At 33.0% G+C, this 10,190-nt stretch overlaps 1 protein-coding gene across 1 annotated transcript; it reads right to left on the minus strand.

The window, feature by feature from the left end:
- Window positions 1-1,775: 1,775 nt before the first annotated feature.
- LOC130901537 (facilitated trehalose transporter Tret1-like) lies at window positions 1,776-9,125 on the minus strand. Its single transcript, XM_057812988.1, has 2 exons — window positions 8,949-9,125; window positions 1,776-6,963 (listed from the first exon to the last, which is right to left on the minus strand). The coding sequence occupies exons 1-2, from the start codon at window positions 9,064-9,066 to the stop codon at window positions 5,585-5,587; spliced, it is 1,497 nt and encodes a 498-aa protein (XP_057668971.1). The 5' UTR covers window positions 9,067-9,125; the 3' UTR covers window positions 1,776-5,584.
- Window positions 9,126-10,190: the final 1,065 nt, after the last annotated feature.

The raw sequence follows: 10,190 nt of genomic DNA on the forward strand, positions 1-10,190 counted from the left end.
GTATGATGAACAAAATAGAAATAGAATTAGAGAAATGGAATTAACTTTGTGTATTGATGTCATACCATCGCTCCAAAGATTGCGCCAAGAATCTTGGATTGAAAATAAGCGTGAGATCATCTTACAAATTTTTGAAGACTTCTTAGTAGTAGCGATGTGCAGATTTATTTTCATTAAATTCAGCGTGACGAATTATCTGTTTTATCACGAGCAATGAGAATTTGGTAGAGGTCATGTACGTTCTGAACTACTGTGTGATCAATGAAAATGATTTTATATGAAAGTATGTCGGGAATGACTTAAAAACATTCCTCCTTATAATTTTTTTCATTTTCTGGAAAATCGAGTGGCATGTAATCAAATCTTGGGAGTAAGATGAATGTGGACAAAAAAACTCGTGGTATGACGAGTTGTCATCACGGAAAACAAGCCACCAACAAATTTTAAGTTCTCTTTTTAAGCACATCCTTGAGCAAATTCTTTTTGTAAAATTTTACATTTACGGATTTTACATTTACCCTTAATGTTCTACTTTAGTTGATGGGAGTTTTTAGGTTATATAAGTGGCTGTTATCATTGGATCCGGTCAGTTACGAAGCTATGCTATTGGTTCTAGGAGCACTTTAATTTTTGACCGACAGTCCACCCAACGCAATCATAGGCGTCATTAATATCAGGGTACCTGAGAAACTTAATTTGGGAGATGATTACCAGAAGCAAAATCAGAATATACAAGACCTGCGTGAGACCAGTATGACATAGGCTATAGAGACCAGAGCAGATAACACATTATTTGACCACAAGAAAAATGATGAAATAAGCTAGATATGTGACATCCAGGATGTATTGAGATGGGTGAGAAATCGGCGAAGGAAATGGAAAGACCACGTGGACAGAATGTCAGATGACAGGTTGGCTAAGATTGCAAAGGATGAAAAACCGAATACATCCCGACCATCACCTATAAGATGATATAAAAGCTGGTCTTCATCATCCCATTGATGAAAACACAGGATCAAATCCTAACGAGGAAGGCGAAGAAAGAAGAAGTCGCTGTGTTTTCATAAGGACCTCCATATTTTTGTTCCTGTATCAAACTCATAGGTTTAGCTCCTCTTTCTAGTAATAGCTGCGGCAATGAATTGTGAATCTACATGAAAACGATCTTCCAATTGAGTGAAAAAGCACTTTATACTTATTCGTGCATATTTTTATTTGTTTTTGATGTCGATGTCTCTCTCGAACTTTCCTCATTCTTCATTGAGTTACTTAATCACTTTTCAAAAAAAAACTAAATGCGTGTACGGGGTCCAGTGAAAACGACATCTCACAAAATCAGTTTTGATAACAAACTAATAAGCTTAAATTTCTTTAGAGATTTTATGAGAAAACCTGGATCAGCGTATTTTATCGAAAGGCACTTCTGTTCTATGTACATTTTTGTACAAGGTTACGACAAAAAATTATTCTCCGCAACCATATAAATAATGGGAAATCCATTATTTTGAGGGTGAGATTAATACTGCAAAATAACGCAAGGTCTAGATGTATCTGTATTATTTTTAATACCAGCGCTGGAGATTGACACAATATATTCACTATTATATTTTATTTTTTTTATAAAAAAGTTACAAAATCTCTTGGTTTGCACATATTTTGTACTAATGTACAACATTTTGTGCTTATAAATATGGCACTCCAATTTATAGTAGTTGAACAACTGATAAAAAATTAATATTTAATTATGATGCTGGAAAATAATTATCAGTCGTTCATTATTATATTTGTTTACTTTTATTATACTCCTATAATGTCAAAATAAAACTTTTTTTCATAGATATAGGAGTTTGTTAATATTTCCCCATCATGTAAATTACACAAGTTAACAAAAAATAATTTTTGATTGTTCACAAAAAAAATAATGGTGGTAAATATTTGGTTTTGTACATTACCTATAGATACAACAAAAAATCAATTAAGTTACATTCAAACTCTAAATGCTGTTTCAAACTTTTGAGTATGAAGAATATTCCAAACGGCCAAATTCAAGAGATTTCAATGACTGGTTTTCAGGAAAAAATGTAATGTAGGTACAAATAACCATGCTACCTATGCTTTTATCTACGATACCAAAAACGTGAATTTTGTGAGAACCGTGGGATTCCCATTACAAATACGTTACCAGGAGTCCCCATCAATACTAAGTCAATTTTTTTCTGTTTTTATGGTAAATAGTATGTTTTATAGAAAAAAAAGTTTCAAGTGAAAATTGTAGATCACAAAATTATCTACAAAAACTGTCATTATCCTTTTTTGGTTAGGAACTACCGTTTCTGAGATATCGCGATTCCAAAAGTGGTAAAAATTACATTATACGGGGGTTACGCCAAAAGTCAGTTAACGTTATCACAAGTAATCACTTGCATATGCTACATCGCGTTTACAGTATGCTCAGAGTTAGAGGAATTCGTTAGTTTGGTAAGTACAATGTAATTCATCTCGAAATCGACCACCTCCAATTTATCCGAGGGGCATCATAGAGGTAGATCTATTTCTCCGAAACAAATGCTGTATATATAGATTATTCCCGAATTATTTGTACTTTTTAACCCAGAACCACACTAACGAGAAATGCCGTTAATTATCGCGATAATGGACGTTAACCTTATTTGTAGCCACGATAATTTAACAACGGCATTAGCATTGCCGTTTGGTACATCAAAGAGATTAATACCATGAAGCGGCCACACTACGTATTGTCATGAAATACAGAGCTCTGTTAAAGTCCATCTTGCTTGAATTCAAGTAAAATTAACGCCGTTTATCGCCAATAATAGGCATTGACGTTAGCCGTTAGTGTGGCCCCAGCATTAAAAGTTGCTGACTTATTCTACTTGCATGACCTTGAATCTGTTTCCTCCATTGTTGGTATGGTAGCACTGTTATGTCTTGTGTTTGTGTGTTTTTTTTAGAGTGTAAAAATGTCTCAGTTTTGACTGAAGGTGGAACTGTTACAAAAATTGGTGGAGTGAAAAGTTTAATCGACTCAAGTATTTAAAGGAATGAAAGGAATTAAGAAGACGGTTTATACCAAATCACTCCACCTCGTATTATAGCTGGATGGAAGTTAATATTTGTATTATGCCGCCATGAAGCAAATGAGGAGAATAAGGACACTGAAAGTTTGCAGAAACTACTACTCTTCCATCTTAAGAAATAATTTTGAAAGAAATTCGAGTTCGTGCATAAGTTGAAGCAGAGATTTTGACTACGAGAACGCTAAATTATTACAAACTTTTCCTGAAACTCATCTCAAAGGGTGAAATTGACCGTATTCCAGGCACGAGTACGATTTCCGTGGCGTCTGGATTTGCTATACCATTTTGTGAATCGACTCAAAATAAATCGGAAATGAAGAATAAAATATATTTGTATATATCAACCTAACCTAACTTTCTCGTGGTGCACGTTGAGTGTAAAAAGTTCAAAAATCGTGAATTTGTTACAGCCAAAATTGTCTAAGAAAATTTCTTCGCGTAAGGATTATTTTAGTTTTATTTCATTACCATATAAATAATATATAAATTGAATCTTTTGTTTATTGAATTACAAGATTCATATTGAATTAGAAGTGATAAAATATTCATTTGAAACGAAGTATTGAGCGCTATCTGTTCAATAAAGCGAATTTTGAACTAACGTTTGATTATAACTTTAAGTATCGATATCTCGAAAACGAAGTGACATATCAAAAAATTCTATTCCTCATTATCGATTTATTTTGGCCTGATTGAGCCAAATCCCCGCCACTGAAATCGTACTCTTCCCGTATTCCAGATACATCGGGAATGAAAGAAGTGTTTAAATTTCTAAAAAACAGATGAACCGAAGGATGTTTGGAAAAGATGTTCGAATATCGTTACTAAATATTAATAATTGAAATGTAGTGAATATTCTACAATTCTTTCATGCCTACTAGAGAAACCACGATAAAAAAATCGAGTCATCAAGTACACGACCTCATAGTGTGAAATATGTGCGTTTGATATATATATCTAATGAAAAGTTTTCAACATTAGAATTGCGATATTTCAAAAATGTTGATTCTTAAATCAAAAACGATAGATAGATCCACAATTCTTTCCATGACACTCACTGTTTACTACAAAAATATTGAAAAAATCTTGATCATGAGTACATCATTAGCACATATGGGATCGATGGGGATTTATTACTAATGTGCACCAAAAGTATCCAGTACAACTCAGCTCTGTGGGAATTTCTATTTAGTCGCTTGTCGTCACAGCTACAGGTAAGCGGACAAACGATTCAAAGAGCGTCTAGTTTCAAATATCTTGGTTGCTACATTCCTGAACAACCGGATCCAGATAAGGAAATAAAATGTACACTTGAGGTAGCTCGTACAACATCCGGAAACGGATGATCAAATGTTACATATGATCAGTTCTTTTATATGGTGTCGAAGCATAGACTTTAAAAATATCTACCGCTTATGGTGGGTCCACACGATGCAGACTTTTGTTCGTACAGATATCTGCACAGTCTATGAAGTCGGAGTAAAAAATTATACCCAAACATGTCTGTACAGACTTTTCGTTCGAAAATACAATTTAAATTTCTTAGATACGATAAATACACAGACTTACATGTATACTCCGACTTTTGGATCGCACCGACTGTATCGTGTGGACCCACCATGAGAGACTTTTGAAATGCGGTTATATAGACGCATTCTCAAGATACCGTGCAAATAAACTATGCAGTCCTTAACAGAGCAAATTCTGTTCGTGAGTTAGTGGATAACATTAAATGCAGGAAAATAGCTTATTTGAGTTTATCTTCCCGTGGGTAAAGTTAAAGATCGTAGAGGAATTGGAAGGAAACAAGCCTCTTGGTTGAAGAATATAAAGAATGGACTGGGTTAAGAGAAGCCGGGCAGTTATTTAGACTAGCTCAAGATAGAAGGAATTTTGCCATGCTGATCGCCAACGTCAAGGAGACTTGGTACGGCTCGCTCAGAAGAAGAAGGAAATTTCTGTTAATTGAATAGTTTATTTTGACCTAATAACATAAATGAACTGTTCCAGGTTGAGCTAGAAATTTCTAAGCAATTATTTGTAAAATGCTTAGTACCTTTGAAGGTAGGGCTTGTAGAGTGACCACGAAAGTACAATCAGTTCAAAACTGAGATAGAAAGAAGGGAAAGAAGAGAATTTTGAACAGTTTTTTTCAGAACAATATCATGGCAATGTTATGGGTGATTTTTTTTGAGAGGAATCATTCATTTGAGCAAATAAACACTAAAAATATTTATATTTTTAACGCTTCCTGTTTTTTTTTAAACATATATAAAATAAAATTCATTCTTCTCTTTCAATTTACAACCGAAACTGAAAAAAATTGAGATTTACGTGAATTTTTGTTTAGCTAGCATCAAAATCACAAAATTCATCAGTCCAAAGTATCTTTCCTTATATTAATCATACTTAATCGAAACTGGATATAAAAAATCTTGTTAACTTGTGTTATCCTAAACTAGTTGACATTTTTCAGGGTCAGTCTTTCATCGTGGAATTTTCTCATCAAATATATAATCCACCAAAACAATGCTCTTCGGTTTAGGTCGTAGAGCGTTTTGTATTTCTTCAAAGCTTTTTCCTTTCGTTTCCGGAACAACTAAAGCGACAAAGATACACGACAAACCGGTTAAAGTACCAAACATTATAAATACTCCGCCCATTCCAAGAGTATCTCGGAGTAAAGGAAAAGATGCGTTCACGAATGAATTTAATAATAAACAAAAGGACGTTGATATAGTGACACAAAGGGATTTGGTATTAGTTGTAAATAATTCTCCACATAACGTCCAAGGTATAAAACCGTAACCTACGTTGAGAAATATGTAAAAACCGATTAGACCTGCGAGAGGTAACCAAAATATACTATCAACGTTACAGTTATAATCTTTCAATACGAAAAATATACCAATCGACAGCATGGATAAAGACAGACCTGTCGAAGAAATGTGTAGGAGAATTTTTCTACCAACGCGATCTACTAAAACGGTTGAAAACAGACTGAATATTATTTGGACGAAACCGATGATGACGCACGCTACAGCTGGTGGAATAACTCCTCCGCTAGCCTCAAGAATTTGTTGCAAAAAAGCTAAAATAAAACCAACACCTGTTATTTGTTGAATCAAAAACATAGAACAGGAAATGAATAAACCTCTTATAACAACAGGAGAATTGAAGAGCTCCTTCAAAGAAACTTTATCTCCGTTTTTAGTATTTTGTTCTACTAAGATTAAATATTGTAATTCTTTCTCTATATTAGAAGACTTACGTATTCTCTTTAAATTCTTTCTAGCTTCTTCATGATCGTCTTTACTAACTAAATATCGCGGACTTTCGGGAATAAGAAAGAAATAAGAACAAATGAAAATAGAAACTGGTGCTAATAGAATGTAAGCGAATGTTCTTATGCTTACTAAAGGACCTATTCCGAAACAGAGCAAATGTCCTATACCACTCATAATACCAAAAATACCTCCTAGTGTACCTCTATTAGAATCTTCACTAATTTCCCCTATAAAACTTGGTAAAACATTGAGGACGCAACCTGCACTACTGCCTAATATTAACCTCGCCAAATATAGCAAGTAAATATTTGTAGCGTTAGCTGTTAATATTAACAAAATTACAGTTGGAATACTAAAAACAAACAATGTTTTCTTTCGACCAAGCTTCTCGGCGACATATCCTGATAGTAAAGTCCCAATGACAGATCCAGCTGAGCCTAACGAGGCTATACAAGATTCTTCAAAGGTCGTTACAGGTCTTCCCAAAGGATTTATGTTTTTGTCGTTGCTTGATAGGAGTGGTATCGATGGTGATGCCCATGAAAATACACTTGCCGTGTTGATTGATAGGAGGTTCACTAAAAATAAAGAAATTATAAATATTAATAAATAAACTCAACTTACAAATATAAACGCGTCATCTATGTGAAGTCATTAAAACGCATAAATGAATAAATGACGCAATAATTAACTTAACTTTTTGTATATATTATTTTTTTTCACAAAGCTCTCTTTAAGATTAAAAATCTATATATTCCGCAACAGCTTTTAACCCCCTACAAGGACCAGATTCGTCCATTTTTGGAATGTTGCTCGCACTTTTGAAGCTCGGTTGAGGATGGTCGACTCGATACTGAAGGAAGCAGCTCGAAACATCTTAGAGCAAATAGAGAGGTCGTTGACCTGACTCAATTACTACCACGGCCGATTTGTCCAACATAATCCTGCTTAGAGCAGTTTTTCAAGATCTACTCAATAGGCAGACGAGGCACATGAGCACCGAGTTTGCCTACAGACGCCCAGAACGTCATTTAAAAATCATTACTAATGAACATCGTACAACTAGAATCATTGCTAAAATTTATGCCTTGGGACGTTAGGGAGCTTCGCAACACATTACAAGCAGTGGTCTGTATAATTTGGTTCTGGTAGTTCAAGAAATTCGGCAAAGATAAAGGGCATTTTCCTAAATGTATTTATACCAACTGAATTTGCATTTTCTATTCTGTGTTTCAGGAAAAACGACTGACTTTCGTTTTGGTACTTGGAAGGTGTTTTATCAATTATTTATTAGCTATTTCCATATCTTCTACTAATAACTTACAGGCTCCAAATAAACCGAAAATAGTTGTAATCTTAACCATCTGGTGCCTTGTTTATATATAAACTTTTTAACTTGTTCATGTGTGAAAATTTTTGATTTTTTGGGACGATATCCTTAACTTTTCTGTTTTAAATACTAGTGTATTGTAGTGTCTTATTTATTTTGTGCTACCACTTTCTAGTTTACCTGTAATTAAAAATTGTAACTATCATGGTAGATACGTTCGAAAAGTTTGAAATACTACGAAAATAACAAGCAAGCTTTTGTTATTAACCGCGTTGGCAATGTTTGTCATTCACAACATCTTTGTGATCATTTGAAGATTAAAATGCATTTTGAAGTTCAATGTCATTTCAAAATTGCTCATTTATTATGAAAATAGGACAGTTACACTAAAAACAATATATGACATTAGCGTTAAAAGTGATTTACTTTTGTTCGTGAAATCGTGAAACTCATTTGACTTACACAAACTAAAACATCGTTTAAAACACTCACATCACAAATAACTGTTTCTAATTCTAGAAATACATCTTTGCGCAAGTTATTTTTTTTAAATTTTGCCTAAGACTATAAGAATAAATGCTAAGAAACAAATATGAAGAAAAAACCTGACTCTAAGAAATTGATTGTTTGTTTTTAGATATTTAGTATTTAATATTACTTCGTAAAAGTTCGTGTCAATGGAAAAAGAAAACAACTACTGTCATTAATACTGAATATCGCCTAGTAGAATTGGAGTTCAAAAATATTTCTTTACAGACTCCTCTCGTTAAATTTTCCGATAGTTTTAACTGGCACTGAATTTTTTGAAAAAACTGATTTCATTTATACTAATTAAGTTTTATTTTCATTTCAATATGTTCTAAACTGTTTATAGAATTGTGTCTTTATTATATACCAAATGTGCGATGATTCGACTCTTCGTAGCCTTTCAGTTATTCTCGTTTACAAACTCAACATTTTAAAGAATTAGGTCGAAATAAGAAATTTTTAGTTTAAATTTGGAAGTCTTTTATATACCTTACAGTATAATACATTCTGTAGTTGGTCGTGCAGAATTTTTTAGAACTTCCTGCGTGATTGCTTTTGAACTGATCATATTTTTAATCAATCACTGCGATGAAAAAGGACAAGAATTATCTCTAAATAAAGTATCTTGGATAAAGGCAGGAGAAAATTTTTCTGACCATCTGTTTCATAAGGCTAGATAGTTAGTTAATAGAATGGACTACTTACCTGCAAAAGCAGCTTGGTACAAAGCAACGTTGAAAGGCATCTTGAAAGTGGTAATTTCACCAGTTCGGGAAATATTTAAATTTAATTTTAAATAAATATTTGTAGTAGATTTTCTCATACATATTTGTTGAGATAAGTCTATATATAAACTTAACGAGTTTGTTCAGGGCAAATGACGTCGTTTTATGCTGAGAGGTACTTGACATTAATTAATACAATCTTGAAAAAATCGATAATTGGTGCGTGATATTTTTTTCTATTGTATAAATAATGAGAATTTCAATAATATGATTCCAATGAAACTCATTTTTTCTAAAGATTATCATTCCTCCAATTCTAGTTTCGTTTATAGAAATTTTAGACGTTCTTTTCGGCAGATTTACAAATACGAGAATTCTAAATTATAACTAAAACTTGATTAGTTATATTGATTTCATAAATAATTCATTGATTCTTTCCAATTCTATTTTCTTTATGTGAGAAAAATTATCCTTTCTGAGTGATTCTCAATTTAAACATGTCATGTATATTCTAGACCATTCTTACTAATGTAGGATATCTCTTTTTTTCTCTTCACATGTCTCATGTTAGGCCATCCTTTTTTCCTTATAGCTTGTCACCTCTGTAACAATTTTATATTCTCTCTCACTTAAACTGCGAACCTTCCAACCTAATTTCTGTTTATTCAGAAAATCTATCGTAGATATACGTGGTCAATTATGCATAAATATTAGTACACTGTCTGGAATAATTCCCTCTAACTCCTTTATTCAATTAGAGAATCCTTAGATTCTCGAAGCACTAAAAACAAGATGAAAATATCTCTTCTTGGTCCTCCTTTTAAGGTTTTGCTTATTCTTTTTCCGAATTTGCTTATTTCTGTCTAGTTTTACTGTTGTCAAATCACCAACTTTTCGTTGGAGCAGCTTTTGGAAATGGTATAATTTATTTATAAACTAGGAAATTTATAATGTAAGTTTGGTGGCATCGGAAGAGTGTAAACTGGATGTTGCTTTTTCAAATTACGTGTTGTGTTGACTTTTTTTTGTGCAAATTCCATTGATCGTGATTTGACAAGGCACTTTGTAATATGTATGTACACATTCACTCAAAATTGATTTTTCAAACTATTTCTTCAACATTTGCTGTCTTCCCAATCATACGAAGGTTGCTACTAAAGTTTTTAGTTATGGTAACAGTAATGGGAAAAAGTGCTATTCGACACACACACACACAATTTCC

This window comes from Diorhabda carinulata, chromosome X, assembly GCF_026250575.1.
Source record: "Diorhabda carinulata isolate Delta chromosome X, icDioCari1.1, whole genome shotgun sequence".
NCBI lineage: Eukaryota > Metazoa > Arthropoda > Insecta > Coleoptera > Chrysomelidae > Diorhabda > Diorhabda carinulata.